Below are 20,878 nucleotides of genomic sequence, written 5' to 3' on the forward strand. Positions count from 1 at the left end.
TTTTAGATTGTTCTATACTTTAGTACCAACAACAACTAAAATCACTTTAGAAAGTAATTTTCAACTATCTTCATTATTATTTAATCTATAGACTCATGAAAATACTCGTCGCACTTTCCTTGAGCTCAAGGCGTCATTTCAAATGACTTAATTACTTTAATAACAGATTAAATTACTGTTACGCTGATGATCACAACCGTCGCTAACTATTTTTCCTTTGAGTTATCGATTTAATCTTCACAGCTGTAATTTTCAGTGTCACTAAATGTAATCTGCAGGTCAACTAGAGCCAGCGTGTGTTTGGCAGCTGATAATATTTTGTATTATTTCAACAGAGATGCTCTTCACTGTAAATCCACTAAACCTTCCTCTCAGTCTCAGGTGTTCTTTGATCAATCAAGAATTTATTCTAGTGAGCTATTTTGAGCTTTTCTCTAACATTTATCCTCTCATTTATGCAAACTGTTCCCCACTGTGGACCAAAATAACACGACTGAGCTGAAGATTTGTGGCTTCAAAGCAACGTCCCGGTGCTTCACGAGCACCTCTTTGAGCTCCTCTTATGGTGGATTTGTCGTCCTATTTGCACAAGTCTTCACACCATAGACAACAAACATCTTTTCCGGGCATCAGAGGCAGGATTTTGTTGTTCCCTGGTGTTCGCTCATCCTGCAGAGCTCTTGACATGACGCGCCTGTGAAGCCATCGTCTGTTAATTTATCCAGAGAGATACACACGAACAGCATGGGAGCAGACAGCTGAATGATGCTATTAGGCTGCATATAAACTCTTGTTATAATGTCAGCTGCATGTTATTTTCTGTATAACTCACTTATTTACTAATTGTCAAGATACACAAGATGGATAAGTTGACTCATTTCTCCCTATTAGCTAAAATAAGTCTAATTGATAAGATATAAACTATTCAGTGTTTGTCAAGTCATTTAGGTGCACATAAACTTAGCCTTTCTTGTCCCAAAATTGTGAAAATTACAGCATTTTAACCATTAATCATTTAGTAACTGGAGAAAAATGCTCATCACTACTTCCCAGACCTCATATAGCTCTGACCAGTCGTCCAAAACCCCAAGATGTTTAATTTACAGTGATATAAGAGAGCGGCAAATTGTCATATTAGAGAAGCTGGAATCAGTGATTTTTCTTTTATATTTTAGCTTTAATGATTAATATATGATCAACATTGAGGTTGATTATTTTATCTGTCAATTGACTCATTAAATCAGCACCATAGCGACCGTTTCCCTGTCTTACCTGGATGTGGAAGTTATCACAGAGTAGAAACTAATTGTCATTGATCAGAATCATAACAGTGTTTCTGCCTTTCTGTGTGCTTTGCAGAAACCTAATTTACAGGAATATCTAACACATTTAGATTTCAAAATAAGACAATAACCCAGTATTGTGCACGTACTGCAACTTACCTCCACACTTGATATTTCTCCTCTTGAAAAATAAATTGGGCGCAGAGAACTCCTTATTAGTGGGGAAAAAGGGCTGGCAGCAGTGAATAAAAACGCTGCAGAAATAAATCTCAGAAGGATATGCACGCCTGACAATTTCCTACCGCAAGTTTATGATATGACTTCCAATTTACAGCTAGTCAAAGACAGATCCAGAGTTTCATTTTCACCCCCACCTCATTTTATTAAGCAAAGTATCAGAATGGTCTGCAATTAGTCGCTTAACAAAAAGAAAGATAACTGAGGGAATGTAATGCACAGTAAAACAATACAACATTAAACCAGAGTATGAGGAATGATGGGGAAGGTGACTGATTAAATGTTGAAATGTGTGACTCACACATTTGTGACTATGTAGTGTGTGTGTGTGTGTGTGTGTGTGTGTGTGTGTGTGTGTGTGTGTGTGTGTGTGTGTGTATGTATGTGTGTGCCAGATGACTGTATGCCAGTGGAAGTGCCAGCAGCTGAACAGTAGTTGATATGACAGTGTTGAGAATAATAAGACATAATGAAGTAAAGCAAACTTGTACTGAAACTAGTTCACATCCATCTCTGACTGCATGTGCTCAAGATGTGGTAACTACAGTACAGCAATTAAAAAAAAAAAAACACGTTACCTATGGTTACATAGCAAATCTGATGGCTTTTAAGCCATCAAAAAATATATCAGCCCTCACAAATTAGCTCTCTATTCCTTGAGTCTCTAATCAGGGTTGTAATTTCACAAAAAAAAAACTACACTGGCCTCAAATATGTGTAAATACCCATTGTACTGTACTTCACATGTGGAAGAGAAATGCAGTGCACAACAGTTAATGAGGAATGAAAAAAAATATCACCGAAACTGAGCAAAAAAACTAAATGAGATTTAAGAAAAAAACAAAAATAAACGACAAACCCTGCTGTGTCTACAGTGGAGGCGCTTCAAAATGGAAATCATAACTTACAGTGACCATTCATCACTGCTCTCTAAATCTCTATCAATGGACACGGTATTATTTCTCATCTTTGAAAAATAATGTTGACAAGCATATAGAGTAAAATTGATCTCTAATGTAAATATCTGGAAGTAACATATAAAAAAATAAAGATGGAAAATAAATCAAGAGTTTTGCTCTTTCAGGAGAACAATCTCCTGCTACTGATAAACTCATCAGCATATTAACAAAAAAAATCCACTGTACATATCAGACTCTAAAAGATATATATATATATTTATATATATACTGTCACCTCTTGTTAATGATTTACATCCAAAAATAAAATTAAATCTTCAGTCAGTTTTTTTTTTTTGTTTGTTTTTTTTTTCTCTTTTCAAAGTGATCAGTAAAAACGTCAGAGGCTGGTGTGTCCTGCAACGTTACGATGCAGTGTGACAGTCAGATGGTCAGTACTTCACACATAAACAACAGGAAACGGTAGAGCAGAAACAAAACCAGGTTCCTAACAACGCTAGGACTACTGCTCACCTTTACCACAGTGTCAGTGACTACACTTCAGTTAATTTTTAATTTTTTTTTTTTTTTTTACAGTGTTTCGCCGTTTTTTTATCTTCCAATCACAGCAACATGGACTCCTGCATGGCAAACGCCTCCTGTGCGTGCCTGTAGTGTGGTCCTCCAAACAGCTGGGGGTGCTGTTGCCTTATGACAGGCTGCTGCTCCGGGAACTGTGTCCTGTAGTGATGCAGGCTGTCGGGGTTAGGGGGGAAAGTGAACTGCACGGGGGACATTTGGGCTCGCTGGAAGCTGGGCGAGCGGGGCATCCCACCCGGGGACTGAGGGGGCAGCTCGTCTTCTGGCGCCAACGTGAGCCCCCCTTCTGGGAGGTACTGCAGGTTTGGCTCGCCTCTCTGATGCCCCTCGAACCTGTAGTCCACAGTATTGTAGACCTGTGCGGTGGAGGTGAGCTGTTGCAGGTAGATGGGGGTGGATCTCCCCTGGGTTTCCAGCTGCAGAGAGTGCTCCGGGGGAGGCCTGGCGTTTCGGAGGTTGTGGGTGGAGCTGGGTGGCGGCTGCCTGCGGTACGTGGCGAAGGAGTTGTTCATGAGAGCCTTCTCAGGGGAGAGGCTGTTGGGCTGCCGCTGGGTGGTGGCGTACGCTCGTTCCCCGTACGCCATGCTGGAGGGTGAAGGAAATCGGGAGGGCGGAGCATAGTGTCTGTCCTCTCCTCTGTGGTCCAAGCTCACGCTATAGGCAGGATGGAAGATGGGGACCTCGGTAGTAGTTCTACCTGGGGAGTGCTGCTGTGGAGGGGTGTGGTACTGGCTCTGGCTGCCAGTGTAGCTGGCCTGGACCCCTGCTGGATTGTTGTGGGAAAATGGAGGAAGAGGGTGTTTGGCCACCCTGGGCCCTGATGCAACGGAGATGACGCTCCCGCCCAGGCTGGGTCCACGGCTGGGGCTGACCTGGTGGAGGGACGATACACTGAAGGGGGTCTCACTGCGAGGGGTCCTCATTCTGGACGGAGGTCTCTCAAGCTCCAGGATCTCGAAATCCTGCTCTGGCAGTCCTGGTACATTGTCATACTGGGAGGCATTGGAGCCACGGTCGGAGCCGGGGACGAAGCCCTTAGAGCGTGGCCGGTGGTGAGGCAGTGTGGTCTCGCCTGGGCTGGAGGGGACCGGCGACGCCCCTCGGCTCAGGTGGGTGTCCCGGGCTGCTGCAGCTTTGACAGCTTCCAGCTTGGTCTCGGAGGGTTTGAACCAGCGGGGAGTGATGTCTCTGTGTGAGCTGGAGGCTGCATTGGAATTGTGGTTGGCAGTGGCGTGGCTCTGAGACTTTCTATCCACTGTGGTGGGCTGTGGTACAGGGGTCGAGGCTGAGGTCGGTGTCGCCCCCCTCTCAGGCGTGGTGGAGGTGGACTGCTTTCGGTGGTCATTGGGGATCTCCCCCGATCCCCTGGAGCGAACGTCCCTCTTGTAATCCTTGTGGTGGCGGAATGGTTTATCCAGTGAGTCCCTGCGTGACCGGCTGGGGGGGCGACTGTCCCGGTGGCGATCTGGTACAGGACTGGGTTCCCTGGGAGGCTCGGCTGGCTCGGCGTGGCTCCGACCGTTGCCCACGACGTGGTTCACGACTGCTGCTGCCAGCTCAGGAGGAAGCTGCCCTAGAGGCTTCTTGGGAAACTCTTCCGCTTCACCTGCAAAGATCAAAACAACGGGAAACACATTAAAAAAACGCCAGGAAACAAAAGTGAACGTTGATGGTTGAACACACTGTGTGGTGCTGATTCACATCGGATGAGGAGTCACAACGGGGGACATGGATTCATGCAATACCACTGCCATAGAGAGGTAAAACAAAGGAGAATTACATTCATGACAACACATAATCTCCACAGGCAAAGACCAAAGGACAGAAAGAAAACATCAGAGATACTGTTTGATATTAATTCCCAGCTTGGTGGAGGAGCTCAATTAGGTGACACTCAATCGAGTGGCCTCTGAAATTATGAGTTTTACTCCATTTCATTAAACTGTACTTAGCTGTTGCAGTAGCCCTGGACTTTAAAGGTCATACAGAAATAGTTCTTGATTGATGAACCTTGTTAAATGTGCTGAGACTTATAAGTAGAAGCATTAAAACCCACAGAAATATCCCTTCACTTAGACTATTCAACAACCAGTACACGTCAGAAGTTATGACATTAATACTTTTAACTTACTGCTTTACGTCAAAGCAGAAATAAAAAACGTACAGTTGACAGGAACATACTGTATACACAGTGTACACACACACACAGTGATGGTGACGCTGGATGTGTCGGGGACTGTAAGGGAAAGTGTGATCATCAGGGCCAGGAGGCAGCAGCTGGAAGAAGAGGAAGTGCTGTGGGAATGAGCCAGGAAGTGAACTTGTTGGCACTGAATCCACAAAACTAGAGTGTCTGTCCATGACCAGTTTATCCACTGACCTTGGCCTTTTTCTCCTGTTCAAATGGGCTAAAGCAACAGGGGAAACTAAACTAAGCTACCTCACCTTCCTCATCTAGTTTTTCCACATTAATGTTTATCTGAATTGAATCGTTTCATGTGGAAAAAAAAACAGCAAAACTTAGTTCTCTGACAATCCTAATCCTTTATTAGAAATCAGGGTTGCGTTCAACATTGTTAAAACCTTGTAGAATTATTTTCTGAAGGTGCTCCACTGACCTGCAAATTAATATTTCTGCTTTCTCTCTTTCAGGAGTTTTCATTCATTGATTCAGATCGTCTTATCCACAATAAAGGTAAGTAAAGTCAACGGTTCTTGCATCTATTTTAGATCAAGTAAAGGCAGGATAATAGTTTATTCTAGGGCGGGGCAATTGATTGAAAAGCTATCAAAACCAATATTATGAATCTAACCAACGTAATCCTCTGAAAGTACCACAACTAATCTAACCCTATAAGTCCTAAGTACACAACCATTAAGAGTTTAATGTTTGGGTTCATTGCCTAAGTCTAGTCAGCATTGTTCCACCTAGTTTTAAGTGTTTTTTTAAGCAATGTTTTCACTCATGTGTGTCCAGTCTAACCTGGATAGACACAGCAACTCAGCTGAGGGCGGGTAAAGACGAGAAAGAGCTGTTACAGAAAAAAGATGTCACATCGATACAGCACAAAACTAAGCTACATGGAAATACTGTAAGAAAATAGTGGAGTGAAAGAGTCTCACGTTCGCAGTTGAACCTTGAAGTCAGCTAAAACTTCTCTGTGGGATGTTCAGACTTCATATCCTCTTTTTCAATTCAAAAATAGAAATACAAACTTTCCTATAGTGTAATAGGTTTCAGTTTTAATTTATAAAAATTTGAAACTTGTGTAGAAAGCAGTTTTACCAAACTAGATTATCTTTATGTTTATCTGTATTTAATCTTTTATTGGCTAAAAAGGTTGAACTAAAATGTTTTTTTAATGGAAATAAATGTTCAAAACCTGCAGCTACAACCTGAATATAAGAGCTGCGCAGCATAACATAAAATATTTATCACTCATGCAAATATGCAGTGGGTTGTACATACCTGTAGTACAGTCTGTTCCCCACTTTAAATGTCATTACTTTAAAAAAAAAGGAAATTATTACAGTGTTTTAAAGATTAATGAACAAACATTCATTTAAACTGTCAGTCAGTGTTTGTGCAAATGATTTGTTAACACTAGATTAAGTTGCTATCTGTGATGACCTTTATATTTTAATTGATCCTTTGTGACAGTGTGGCGTCACTACTACTGGTTTGTAAGTATGTGCTCTGACCAGTTTAGGTGAAGTTCCTCTAAAGTAATTTTATTTTGTCGTCCAGCTTCCCTGTTTCATGACTGAACTGTTCACGGCTGCTAACAGGAAATCAGTACTGTTGTTTTTATTTCACATGACTGGAAAGCAGAAATGATTACAGTGTGGTGAGGGAGTGTTTTACATAATCAGTCAGTAAAACCTGGAATGAAACCTGCTTCACCTTGCCTGAAGGAGCTGCACCACGGTAGCCTAACGCTGCTGCAGTCTTTTTTTTTTCCCTCCCTGACAAACAAAAGGTCCGAGGGAAACAGAAGTGTAGTGATGTTTTTAAGATTATAGTGGAAAAAACACATGAAACAAACACAAGATGTTCTTGACTTGTATTAAAGTCTTCAGGGATAAATGTGTCTGACAAACCAACGATGTTCATCCAAACATTGTCTGTTTGCTCATAAAATGTGGTAATAAGTGACTTTTTCTTATTTTATTGGGATAAATGATGAAATTTACTGCTGCTAAATATCAGCACAAATTATGAGCTATCCGCAGCCTTCAAAATCAAAACCACATATTGACTTAATCTGTTTTTTTGCTGGTGTTTGTGATGAGAGAGAGAGAAAAAAGACTTTAATCTAATGTACTTCTAACCGCTGAGGATTGTGGATTCATCCCGCTGGTGTTTGCACAAAGTAAATTATACTGCTGTGGTTAGGAAAGAAAGATCATCTTTAACTCAAATGAGGCCTAACAAAGTTTAAAACTACCAGAACCACAAAACCGCTGTCATTCATCACAGTGCAGCCAATTAATTAAAAAAAAAAAAAAAAAAAAAAATCCCACCCCTGCAAAACCAGCAAATTTGTGGCAGCAGATGGTTGTTAAAACAAAAGTTAAACAAAAGCTTCCAGTGTTGGAAAAGCAGCTCATTATCTTGTCAGCGGGCTGGAAAATGAACAGACAGCTACAGTTTCTTCAATGCCTGCTGCCATGATAGAGGTCTAACTGACTAATGACAAAATACAAGAGGACATCACATGTAAGCCTTAAAAAGACTGTGGAGACTCATTTGATAAATAAAAGGTGATAATTAACCGTCTTTACAGTTATAGTTTCTACCTTAAAGTCTACTAGGAGCTGCAAATTACATCCTGAGAAAAGTCAGATTAATTTAGGAGAGTAACCATTTTTATTATTCATAACAGAAGGCTTTATTAATCCCCAGAGGGGGATTTCGCAATCTGCAAGTTTAAATAGCCACTGTGCAGATCAGCTGATTAAAAATGATGATGCAGCAGTTATCTTAACAATACTATGATTGCTTATCAAACTGACTTATGTAAACAAACATATCAGATCAGTGGTGAAATGACAGCATCATACTGTGGCTTTAGTTGACCACCAGAGGGCACATTATGTCACCTGAAACACCTTTTCTTTTTTTTTTCTTTTTTTTGGACAGAGCTGTTAACTTCTGCACTGTTGTTTTATCACATTGGAATCAGAGCCAAAAGGAGAAAAAAAAAGAGATAAAAGATACAAAGACAAGAGGGGGAGTCGGCCATTACAGGACTCCAAAATAAATACTGAAGCAATGCGTCTGTGCTTTAGTTAAAAATATTATGTGTGTGTGGTGAGGAGGAGGAGGAGGAGGAGGAGGGGGGAATAGCTGGAAGACTTGTTTGTGAAGGAAAAAACCCGAGTGCTGTTGGACAGACAGGCGACAGACAGGACGGACTGACGAGCGGACGGACTGAGGGACAGATGAACAGAGAGACATGGAGAGGGGGGGAAGACCAGTCAGGATAGCCCACCGGTTACTGTCGTAGGAGGGGATGTGGCCCCCGCTCACGGCCACACTTTTGTTGTTGTTGGCTAACATCGTTTGAAAGAAGAGGGGAGAGAAAGCAAGATTAATGAGGAGACAGAGCAGCAAGATTAGAAACACACACACACACTACTGCTACTGCTAACACAGCTAATGGCTAACAGACAGCAGGAAGCCAGGTCAGCTGACCTACAGTATGTCGTTATGCGTGTGTGTGTTGACATGTGTGCTAATACATGGCGTCAATCTGATCATTTACAGGCTATAAAAGGTGTCTCATCTAAGCATTTTGATTGGATGCAGTTATTCCCAAGTGACCAGGAAACAGTATTGAAGAAATCCTTTCAGACAGCCATAATACCTGAAGGAACATTTTCACTGTAACTCTGGGTTCTTCTTCGTGGGATTTGACTGTTTTCAGTACAGCTTGCTGATTGCTGCTATTCTACATCATATTTTAAACATGTTCACACACAAAGAAAAACAGGATTTTAACATTGGCAGGGCAGAAAAGCCACTAAATCTGTTTGATTTGCTGATTTGAGCATCATATTCAGTCTTAGCTGTGGGAACACATATCTGTGATAAAATAGTTTCTCCCTGGCTTTTTCTGGAGCTTTCGTCCATATCCTACAGCCCTCTTCAGCAATTGGAAGCTGCTCGGATGTCAACGTGTGTCAAAAAAAACACCGGTGACCATCCTCGAGCAGGATGGCTGTTGTCATGTGATCAAAGTTCCCTGTTTGGGTCACACATCGACACCTGAGCAGGTTCCATTTGCTGAAGAGGGCAGTGGAATTTGGTCGATAGTTACGAGAAAAAAAAAAATTAGTAAGTGAACTTGAGTTGAGGATATTTGATCACAACTGGCACTAATGACTGCTACTTACAAAAACATACTTCAGCGTATGTTGTGTTACTGATTAGAGCTGCATCATTTTGGGTCATTTTTAAGAAAAAATGGTGAAATTCTCTGGTTTCAGCTTCATGAATATGAATATTTTCTGGTTTCTTTAGTCGTCTATGACAGTAAACTGAATATCTTTGGGTTGTCAGCTGTTGATTGGGAGAAAACAAGACATTTTAGGTTGTATCTTTGGGAAAATATCTGACATTTTTCACCATTTTCTGACATTTTATAGACCCAACAAGTAATCGATTAATTGAAAAATAATCATCAGATTAGCTGATTGTTGCAGCCCTATAATTGATCAATTCTGAATGAAACATAACAAACATATTTTCTAGAATACTTGAGATTATATTTGTACGAATGCCATTTTGTGCCAATAGCAGACCAGTGTATATAAGTTTATACGGTAAATGTCACCTCTGCACTATAAGTCACAGTCGAGAACGCTCCTTGTGGTATTATAGCTGGTTAATTCTGTGTCTGTCGGTCTGTGTGCGTCGTGCTGCAGCTGTACCTGGTGCCGGCAGATCCAGCTTCGCCCTCCTGAGCTCCGTCATGGACGCCTGTAACTGCTCCACCACGAAGTCGTCCTCGAAGAAGAAATCTTTGGACAAAGTCACCTGCAGAAACTCCACCAGCTCCTCCATGGACAACTTGAGCAGGTGCTCTGTAAATCACACACACACTGACTAAGACTTTTTATGTCTTTGAGGGGAGAGTATTAACTCGCACCGCTGAGCAGAGCATGACATGCATTCTAACTCTGCCCTTGAAACGAAAAATAACACCAGACTTCATGGAAAAAGCCACATCTTTAGTTTTCTTCCTTTATTTCCAGACATTGTGCCTTATAGCTATTCTAGATAATCAAAGAGGTGGGGGTAGGAACATCTTACTTTATTACTGTCACTAGTGGCACTGTTTTTTTTATATTTATATACAGTATCTGCTTTAGAAAAGAAAGGAAACAGTCTTACTCTTGTGCAGTTTGAGGATAGTGTAGGACATGGCGGGCAGCAGTCTTTCACCCTCCAAGATGTAAATGTCCCAGATCCTGAGAGTGAGGGTGAAAGGAGTCTGGACACAAACACAACTACAGGTCAGAAGATTGTTTTTGTTTTTGTGTATTTCTCATCATATCAGTCACTGCTGATATGAAGGACGTGTTGAATGGTTCCAGCCTCATACATGTACTCTCGGTCGGGCTAAACAAGCAATTTTAAGTATGGGCTCTGGGACCTTGTGGGCATTTTTCACTATTTTCTGACATTTTATAGACTAAAACAATTGTAAATTTGACAATTAATTGACAGTTCATTATTAGTTACAGCAAGTTCAGGTGTGAAACCGTCTAATGGTTTAGAATGAAATAATCAAATTTGGAGCGTTGGCTCATGGTTAAATATTTCTGGCAAAACACTTCAAACAATGTTGCTTTTGACTTTGAAAAGACCATATCAGTCAATTTCTTTCTAATTATTCATATTTCATACCCTCACATAATGCGAGTGTGTGTGTGTGTGTGTGGTAACATGATAGCCTGCAGTAGAGGCACTCACTCTGTCCAGGAAGCACTGGAAGAACCACTTCATGGTGTAGAGACTGGTGAACACCTCTTGGCTGTCCTGCAGCAGCAGAGAACAAACCCAACAGGAAACATGTTCAGTACACTGGGCGAGGAAGGTCACGTGACACCTTGACGCCACCGTCTCCACTAGTATACTGATAATTCACCGTTTATTTACCCAATATATGCTGTGTTTATATAGCTTCCTTTGCTGTCAAATAATGCAGTACCATTAATATTTTCTTTTAAATTAGTCAAAAACATCTATTTTATCCTACTTTTCCAGTAGTACACTCTAAAGTGAAATTATTACTTGAATAGGGTGCAACAACTGATGCTTATATTACATGAAACGCTTTAATTCAATATCCAGTTGTATCTAATGTATTTGGATCATTATAGATGTTTTAATTTCTGGCATCATGTGCAGTTAGTACATCATTAATTGCTGCACCAGTGTTGCGTGTCTCACCAGGTGTTGTTTCAGTTTAGGCATCATCTTCTTCAGGATGCGGTCGTGATGCTCCTGGAAACGCATCAGCTTCGGGAAACCAGGAACAAAAAACCCTAAAAGTGATGACAAGACGGTCAAACGCCTAAAAATCCATTTACAGACAAATACTAATGATATAGTCAACAAACAGTCATTTTAATAATGTTAATATTTCCCAGCCTGTCCTCAGTTGTATATATTTCTTTCTTTTAGCACCAAGCAGTGATAATCCCTTAAAACATGCATGTATATATGTATGTGTCTGTATGTTTATGCCTCACTGGTTGTCATTTATGGAGGTTTTAGTGTGAGCAGAGATTTATGAGCTCATCGCTGTAACATGCCCACATGCTAATTCCTCTTTACTGATGCTTCATCATTTTATCATGTGCTTGAGAAAACTGACATACTGTAGATCCCGAGGCTCTCAAGCTTGTTTCAATGCATGAAAATAACAGTTTAACACCTTTTAATCTGGGATTTGTTTTGAGGAAATGTCAAATACCAAGAAGACTGTTAGCCGACCAGCAACTTCACTGTTTCTGATGCGTTAAAAGCTGTGTCCTAAACGCTCTCTAGACGCGGCCGTGTCGTGTTTTTTCATTTCAGAAGCTTCTTTTCTTCAGCAGCCACATTTCCAGTACAGCTCGGAGTTGTTTTGCCGACATTTTGTGTGTTTAACAAGCATAATAAACTCAGCTTTTTAGCTCATTTTTAACGCAGTAACAGATGCTTTGTGGCTGTATTTTACTCAGTTTAATTGCTACCCCACACTGTGTTTTATCTGTATTTCCTAAATATCGGATATTACCAGCTGGTTAACTGCCGCTGCCTCCTTCTCCCTTCTTATTTACTTCCAAACAACAAAAACTAGTAGACAAAACAATCCCACATGGTTCATTAGTAGCTGAGCCGGAGCTCTTGATCAAATCATAATATTGTAGATGTGAGAATTGTTTTCTTTAAACATCTACTTTCCCATCTCAACCGGACAAACTCCATCTGCTGAGGAAGGAAGGAATCGTGCGAAGTGCTACTAATGGAGCTCACGGTCAGAGAGTTTTGTCAACTGCTTAATTAATCTCAAGAAAAACTAATTTTGCGTCGTTGAACATGACTTTTTAAGTCAATTGTCAGTACATATAGGAATTTATATACATTCACAAGTGATTTTCATGCTTCAGAGACATTGCTGCTGTGATGAAACGGTGCAACAAACTTTTATATTTTAGCCATATTTGTCCCTTCAAGCGAGTGTTACCGTGCATGGCGTGCTTCTGCCCAGACAGTAGTTTGACCAGAGCCCAGAAGGCGTCTTCTTCGTTCATGTAGATCAGCAGCAGGGCAGTGATCTGACTCATACCCTGGCAGTATCCGACCTCCTGCAGACACACATCGATCAGTTAGCTAAACATTAAACGGAAATCATAGCTAAAGAAACATAGTCCCAATCAGAGTTATCAATAAACTTGGAGATCCAGTCCTCCGAAAACAAGGGAACAAACAAAACGTCCTAATTATTTAAGTCAAGACGAATGCTACCGCCCTGATAAGGTAGTAAAGTTAGCAGTTTCCTGCAGAATGACTCACGGTGTTGTACATGGAGTAGGCTGTGAGGACGTGGAAGAGCGCCTGCTGCCTGAAAACACAAACCACAGTCACCACAAAAGCCAACAAACAATCCCCAGTTCAGTGGCAGTACAGTCATTCATAGTTTTGGTTCTGTGTTCTTAAAGCTCAGATATCTTTTAACTTCCTGTTTAAATACACGTGTGTGTGTGTGTGGCCGAGAAGTTTCACGTTCAGGTGTAAAACAAGTAAATGTAAGACGTGATTATCATCTTCACACATGAAAATGAAAGTGCAGCTAGCAGGGAAACGTGTGTTTAGTTAAGTTAAAACCGCTGTAGTTCCTGTATAGAACATATAAGAGCTGAACGAAGCTAATTGTCTTTAACTGTAACGTTCATTCAAGCCGTTATCAAATCTCAGACCACACAAAAAGGGACCTGAGTCGTCTCACTTCCACGTCAGGAGAGTCAGTGGTAAACAGGTTTGGAGCTTCTTATTTTTTAAACTAGTCTGGTGTGAGTTCATTGATTGATTTAAACGGTTCAATTCTTGCTCTAATCAGATACTTTAAATAAATGTACAGTTTGTGACGTGTGAACATACATTTAAAGCTTCGTTATCTTTTATTCTACATGTGCTTTGCCTCTATTTCTGCTGCAAACCGCTGCAGTGTTTCTGCTCTCAACGTCTCCCTGAGATTACTCGTCATTCAAACATTTTGTGCGTGAAGTTGAGGTCTTTTTTTTTTCTGCCTCTTCAGCGATAGGGAAAATTACTGTACGAGATGCACAGGAAGTGATACATACATTTTTCTAGAATAGATAATAGAAGAAGAAGTAAAAAGTCATGTGATTAATTCTGCACAGCAACACCAGCTCTGAGGTTTGTCACAAAATCTCAGCCAATTACATTTCTAAGCTAAACGTGAAACTATAAGCTATCAATATATCAACTAGCTTTATGAAGAATTAAAAACAACAGAAAGTTGATTGGCAACTAATCAATTAATAATTTCAGTCTTTCTTTAAAGCAAAAATATCAAAGATTTTCTGGCTCCAACTTCTCAAGTGTGATATGATAACAGACTGAAAATCTTTTGGTTTTTTGATTCTTGGTTGAATAAAACGAACAATTTGAATACTTCACAAAAGCTGTTTTTTTTCTGACATTTTACAGACAAAAATGATTCATTTGGTGATTCCAGTCTTGATTAATCCATAATTAAAGGTCATTTTTAAAGCCAAAATGTCAAAAAATGTTCCGGTTTCTTTATGATAGTAAACTGAATATCGTTTGTTTTTTGATTCTTAGTTGGATAAAACAATTTGAATTTTTCACAGTGGGCTCTTTTCTGACATTTCATAGACAAAGATGATTGAGAATAATCATTGGCTGCAGCCTTATTTCAAACCCTCATTAGTTCAGATTTTTTTCTTCAAACCATTGTGAGCTAAAGTCTGGTTTTGTAAGATACACACAACTTCTTCTCCTGACTCCAGAAAGATCAACTGCATCAGTTTAACATTTAAAAACATCTGAATTTGAACTAAATTATGACACACAGTAGTAAGCAGTGGTTACAGTGGAGCCAGTAAGATATTTTACATTGTGCAACAGACTGTAGTTTTCTCTCAATAAACTAATTTATTGGTAAATTCTATACACCAACATTTCTATTATCAGCCTCTCTAAGTTTATGAATGAGTCTGAATCTGGTTGCTGTGTGATCGGTGTCTCTAACAGTACGGTGTATTCTGGAGGTACCCACTTGACATCGTAGCGATGCATGAACATGATGTGGTCCCTGTAGGTGCGGTTCACATCCAAGTCGATCTGACGGATGTCGGGGGAGACTCCTCGGGCTCTGGCCTTTAGCTTCTAAACGACGACACACAGAGACAGTAACAACAGTCAGAGAAACACTGATGCTGTTTTTAAACGCTCCTCTAAGGGTCAAACAATTTCTTGTATAACTTTTACTCAAATTAAATTAAAATATGTGTCTGGAAGTCAGAGACAGAGCGGAAATATAACCCACCAGCACACACTCAACCTCACACAGCCGCTCACAAGCTCCGTTTTTACTACAAAACATCCACTAAGAATTAATTGAGCCTGGAAGCTGGCAGCACTGACTCTCAAGTTTGACCCAAGTTCAGCCTAATTGCATCTCTACTGGAGCAAATTCTTTGACTAACCATTTAGAGCTAAAATAAAACATAATTCAGAAACTGTTTTTTTTTTGCCTTAAATGTCTTCAGACTAAAAATCCAGAGAATAGTTTCAGTATTTCATATTTAAAGTGTGAAAAGTTGTATCTGCCGACATTTTCATGAACTTTACATGTTCCTTTATGCTTGTATGATGTTATGTTGGAGTTAAATGTTTAATAAGTAAACTAAGAGCTTGGTTGTCATATGTTTGATGTTCAGTCTTTTCAACATTATGCACCGCCCAGATTAAATCTTCAAAATTCCTCTCACCCGCTCACAAAAAGATAAAAAACGGATTATCAGTGACAAAGCCTCCGTGATGCTCGCCAGACAGATAATTTCTCTTTCACAGTTTGTCTTTTTCTTTTCACTTTGTTTGCTGTTTGGTTTTACAGCACGCTTTCAACTTATAATTACAAGACTCCTACTCTCCTCCTAAAAAAGGGAGAGATATATTGATCCTGCCAGCCAAACTTTCTAATGAGATCCAAAGTTTGTCTCCTCAAAAAAAAAAAAAAAAAAAAAACAGACAGAAAAGGATGTAACAATGTGCAGACACAAGCTGTGCAGATTCACACAATTAAAAAAACCACCAAGCCCACATCTTGGCCACAATAACGCTGTAGCTCTGTAAAATCTAATAAAGATGAGGTGCACGCTGGCTCGCTGATGAATCTTTATGATGCTGCTGTGCTGCACAGGCTTTATATAAAGCGTTCTGGGAGAGAGCAGGGCTGTGAATTGTTGGCAGGGTGTTAAAAAGTGTGTTCAGTGCTTTCATACCTCATAGAAGTCTTTCTTCTCCTCCTTCATTTTGGGAATATCAAGCAGCAGACACCACACCTCTCCTCTGAGCTGCAGGGGAATTCCCTTATAGACCCTCCTGACCAGCTGGAAGGAAACAAACAACAGGGGGGTCATTGTTAGAAAAGGCCTTCAAAGACCGACAACAGCTCAGTTCACCTCAGAAAGCCTCTGCACCTTCACACCACAACACAGCACTTCTCATACACAGTTTAATCTGCCAGAACATGTTGTGATGGTGGTTTGATTCTGACCGCAGCGTCGTTACATGTCCATGTTTGTTTCATTCTTCTATCTAAAAGCTTCCAACACATCCTGCTTTAACCACTAAAACAATTCCAGTAGTGAGAGTTTCAGTGTGTTTACTGATGACGCTGTTTAAATCAAACAATTATTCAATTAGGAGACCGAGAGAGAATTAATCAACAACAATTCAGATTATTAACTCATTGTTTAAGTCATTTATTAAACAAAACTGTCAGACAAGAAGACAGAGACCTGTGAGGATCTGCTGCTTCTCTGTTTTCTTTATCACTGCATATTAAATATCTTTGGATTTTGGACACAGCAAGCAATATGAAGACGTCACTTTGGGTTCTGGGGAATTTAGACATTTTATAGTTTAAGCCATTCATCTATAAAATTGTTGAAAATGTAAATAAACATCAGTTGGGATCTCTCAAGTCTCTGTAACAAATGAACCCTGCTGTGAAAAACCTCACGGACCACCATGAGTTTACTTTCTTACTAATTAAGAATATTGTTTTACATGATTCATATCCCATAATTCCTTTGTTTTTTGTATCTATATCCTTAATTTTGTTGTTTTTCTGCAAACTGAAAAGTCATATTCATAACTTAAAACATTAAAAGTACATTAAGTAGTTTAACAAACTTGATTTATTTGTTTCTGCACAGTCTTTACTTTCAGGATCACATTATTATTATTATTATTATTGCTACAGTTTAGCTTGATTTAGCTACAGAAACAAGTGGATGAGATACTGAATGTTTCATCTTTTATCATTTTACTTGTAATATCATATCAGAGCATTTTATATCTTCTGTATGGCACCTGGAGATGTAAGACTTTTAAACCTTTATCCTGTCCAACATGATGCCACGTACAGACTTCTAAAAAGCTAAATTATAGTAAAACATTCTCCTCAAATCATTTAATCGATTGAATGTGAAGCCAGTTGTCTGTCAATGAATAACATTTAAAACTATTAATAGAGAACCTTATAACAACAAGTTACAAAGTACAAAGACATAAAACCAACAAGATGCATAAACAATAACGTTGTGCTGCGGATGGTAACACCAGCGGAGCGAAAAATACACAATTTTATCTGTCGGGGAGACCACAGAGATGCAATCGGAGCCTCTGGCACGGCTGATTCAGAACAGAGAAAAACCATCAACCCAAACCGCTCGGAGTGTGTCAAAGATACAAACAGCGTATGCGTGAATGTACTCTGCACTCTCCCCGAGCACAAGCAAAGGGCTTTGGAAGGTGAGCTCGACCATCTGGCTGGACGAGCTCCAGGAGAGATTGTGGGCAGAGAGAAAGAGAGAGAGAGAGAGAGACTGTTATGCATGCAGAACAGTCCAAAGTAATTCAGTGTCTACAAAAAAAAAAAAGATGGAAAATCAGTTGGACTGCGGTTGAGGAAGATTAAGTCTTAAAAGCCAAACTGCTGGAACAGCAAAGCTAATCGCAGTGAATTTTTCCTTCTACAACTATTAAAACCCAACCGACCAGAACGGTTTTACAGCAGTTACGGGAGGTGTTGGGACTGTAAATGTGTGTACAGGTGACTGACAGGGGACACGGACTGCTGTTACTGCTCTTTACAGCTAAGAGAAAAACTATTAAAAATGCTGTAACATTTATAGAACTCAACTAAATTTGACCATATTCTGGCAACGACCACGGTTTGAAGCCAATGTGGAACTAAGTTAAAGACGCTGAATTCAACTGACTCCCGTTCAAACAGCATCAACTTCCAACTGATTGAGACTAGTTATTCTGGTCTCAATCTGTAAATTCAGGCCTTCTAATAAGTGTGCTGGTGGTTATTTTGGAAATTATTGCTCCGTTAATAAGATTTGAAGACTTATAGCAGCTTTGATGTCTGCCATGTGGTCATTGATTGACAGCTGTGATTGACAGTTGGCTCACCTGCTGCTCTCCTCGGCTCAAGACTCCCACTGAGTCGGACTATTAGATTTTTTTTTTTGTCTCCAGTCAAGCAGTTCTACTGTGTTCAACCCTCGCTAAGCCAACTCCGTCATCATTCGACTGTCTTTGAGTTGACACGTTAAAATGTCGACCTGGTGATGGTGTTAGATGAGAGGTTAAGGGGGTTTCAGCAAAGTTCATACAATTCGAGGACATTTCTACTGGATTTCACGCCAAACTATATGTCAGTCTTGTGGGCTGTTCAACCTAAAATTGATGCTCATCCTTCTGTTGGCGCCTTGTGAGGACTTCACGGAAAATTCAATCATTTGACAAAGCTTCTTGACTGTTTTCATGAGCTGAGAAGCTGCTGCTCATTCACGACCAGTAAACTGATGGTCATGTGTAAAAAAAAAAAAAGCTGGAGTGGCCCTTTAATTTAGTGTCTGGTTTGCAGAGACGTGTGTGTGAGGAGGAGCGAGAGCGTCGATGATGAAGAGACATAAATCAGCTCTCGTCTGTAACCTTCGCCGCGAACAAGATGACGAACAAGACGTATGAGTGCGGTCGGTGTGTCTCCCTATTAAAAGTCAACATGTTGTGTGTGTGTGTGTGTCATCTTAAAAATGAATGACGTTTAGTTATATGTGTGTGTGTGTGCGTACACTCCATCAACCTCCTACCACCACACTTGGGACTCACTAGTTTCTAGTGCAACAGCCTTGTAATTAGGCTTTGATGAGCGAGTCAATGAGAGCATCTGTTAGACTAATCATCCTTTGAGTGTGTGTGTGTGTGTGTGTGTGTGTGTGTGTGTTCACTTGAACATGAGTGTCAACATTTACATTTCTGTCGAGCTGCGCCAGTCTTTGCATTTACTGTGTACACACATTAAGCTAAATGTTTGTTTGGTTTTTTCAGATTTTAACTGAAAAACTACCAGATTTTTAACCAGATTGGTTAAAAGTGATTTACACAGAGTGTTTTTTACCTGAAAGTTGTCTCCTGCTCCAATAAGACACTAATTATCCAATTAACTAATTAGTTAACAGTTTACAGAGTGTCTTTATCAATCCAGGAAGGGTCCAGTGGGATTGTCAATAAGTCTAATACCTAAATGGATCAGAGTGGACTTACTATACGCTCTGATCAAATGATGTATCATGATCATCACGGGAGAAAAAAAGTGTTTTTCGAGGCATACGGAGAGCGTGAACTGTGAAAAATGATTTGATGTACTGCTGTTGTTTTTGAGTGTGGCTGCTTGTTATTTGGTGGAGCATCAAGCTGCTGCCAGTGTTGGTTTTCTCTCTCTGTTCAGGTCTGTTTTGGTCTCTTATTTTTCATAAAGATGTATTCATGCTTGTTGGGTTTTTCACAGGTCGGTTTTTGTTAGTGACTCTTGGAGCTTTCTCACCATTATCAACCATTTTTTCCAGCTTTCCAACTTTAGTTTGCACGCTGACATCTTGGACTTGTTAGATCTAATTTGCTGGATTGATATCAGGGTTGATACCGTCCTTATTAATTGGATTGAATATAGACCTGATCCACATTAAATACAGATTCTGTTCTGCTTCATTAGTTTCTAAGTTTTAACAATGACATTAAAGGTTTAGTTTCAGGGAAATCACTGCACATACAGACTTTTTTTTTGCACTTTCTGTTTGTTTGAACGTCGTTTTGAAACAGCACAGATAAAATAGTTTGTTCGGTTTACAATCCAGGAAGAGCTTCGGGGCAGGAGTCACCTCACTGTGAATCCTCAACCACCTACAAGATCATGTCACAGCTCTGCGAGGCTTCAGATGCTACAGTATTGTTACTGTTATGCTAAACACAACAACCTGAGGCCCGTTTCATCGTGTGGCTGCTCTGCATCTGCTCGGCTCTCCTACTGCGGGCTAAATGTTCTCAGCAGCTGGCAAGTGAGGAAACAAAAATAAGAGACGTATCAAGCGTGACCTGTTTCCTCGCCAAGCCGCTGACTGACAAAGAAGAGAAGAAATATCCTTGAAGCTTTAAAGAAGAAAGAAACAGTAAAAGAGGGAGGAGGAGGAGGAGATGGAGAGTGATGTGATGGGAGGAGAAGGAGGAGGAGGAGGAGGGAGGGAGGGGCTAAACGCTCCTCTGTGTCCTTGGCTGTTACTCTGCCGTGAACATTTCTTTGAAACAAAAAAAAAAGGGGGAGGCGACGCCAAAGAACGAGCCCGGCTGTGCTTTTAGGTGCCAGCGTATTCTCTCATTTCAAAAAAAACCCCAGAAATCCCAACTGAAGCCAAAACGTATAAACGAAGGACACAATGAAGCAGCTTCAGGCAACAAGCTGGACCCAAAAAAAGACACTAATGAAGGCGACCATGACAGATACCTGCCCCCCCCCCCCCCCCCCTCTGATGGTCCTTGCGGGAGGCAGACTGAGGCAGAGACCCTCCTCTACATCTGCTGCTGACAGGAAAACTGCAGCAGAGGTAGACGGATATCAGCCGATACTGACATGTGGAGACAGTATTCAGGTAGAGCTGATAGCTAGAGGTGATAATCCAGTATTATCGTTTATGTACTATTGGTGGAATTGTGCCATGATGATTAATGATTAATTAATT

The 20,878-nt window shown here is 40.5% G+C and overlaps 1 protein-coding gene across 3 annotated transcripts in view; it reads right to left on the minus strand.

Moving 5' to 3' along the window:
• Nucleotides 1–1,639: 1,639 nt before the first annotated feature.
• The window catches only part of usp6nl (USP6 N-terminal like), a 97,306-nt gene continuing 78,067 nt past the window's right edge, over nucleotides 1,640–20,878 (minus strand). For all 3 annotated transcript variants that reach the window (XM_044343537.1, XM_044343539.1, XM_044343536.1), the window contains 9 exons: nucleotides 16,067–16,174; nucleotides 14,839–14,948; nucleotides 13,089–13,137; nucleotides 12,760–12,880; nucleotides 11,478–11,572; nucleotides 10,998–11,063; nucleotides 10,416–10,515; nucleotides 9,953–10,105; nucleotides 1,640–4,622 (listed from right to left, as the gene is read on the minus strand). In XM_044343537.1, the coding sequence (XP_044199472.1) occupies nucleotides 3,040–4,622; nucleotides 9,953–10,105; nucleotides 10,416–10,515; nucleotides 10,998–11,063; nucleotides 11,478–11,572; nucleotides 12,760–12,880; nucleotides 13,089–13,137; nucleotides 14,839–14,948; nucleotides 16,067–16,174 (2,385 nt within the window). In that variant the 3' untranslated portion in view covers nucleotides 1,640–3,039. The remainder of the gene's footprint in view (nucleotides 4,623–9,952; nucleotides 10,106–10,415; nucleotides 10,516–10,997; nucleotides 11,064–11,477; nucleotides 11,573–12,759; nucleotides 12,881–13,088; nucleotides 13,138–14,838; nucleotides 14,949–16,066; nucleotides 16,175–20,878) is intronic.

The sequence above is a fragment of the Thunnus albacares genome, chromosome 23, assembly GCF_914725855.1.
Source record: "Thunnus albacares chromosome 23, fThuAlb1.1, whole genome shotgun sequence".
Lineage (NCBI taxonomy): Eukaryota > Metazoa > Chordata > Actinopteri > Scombriformes > Scombridae > Thunnus > Thunnus albacares.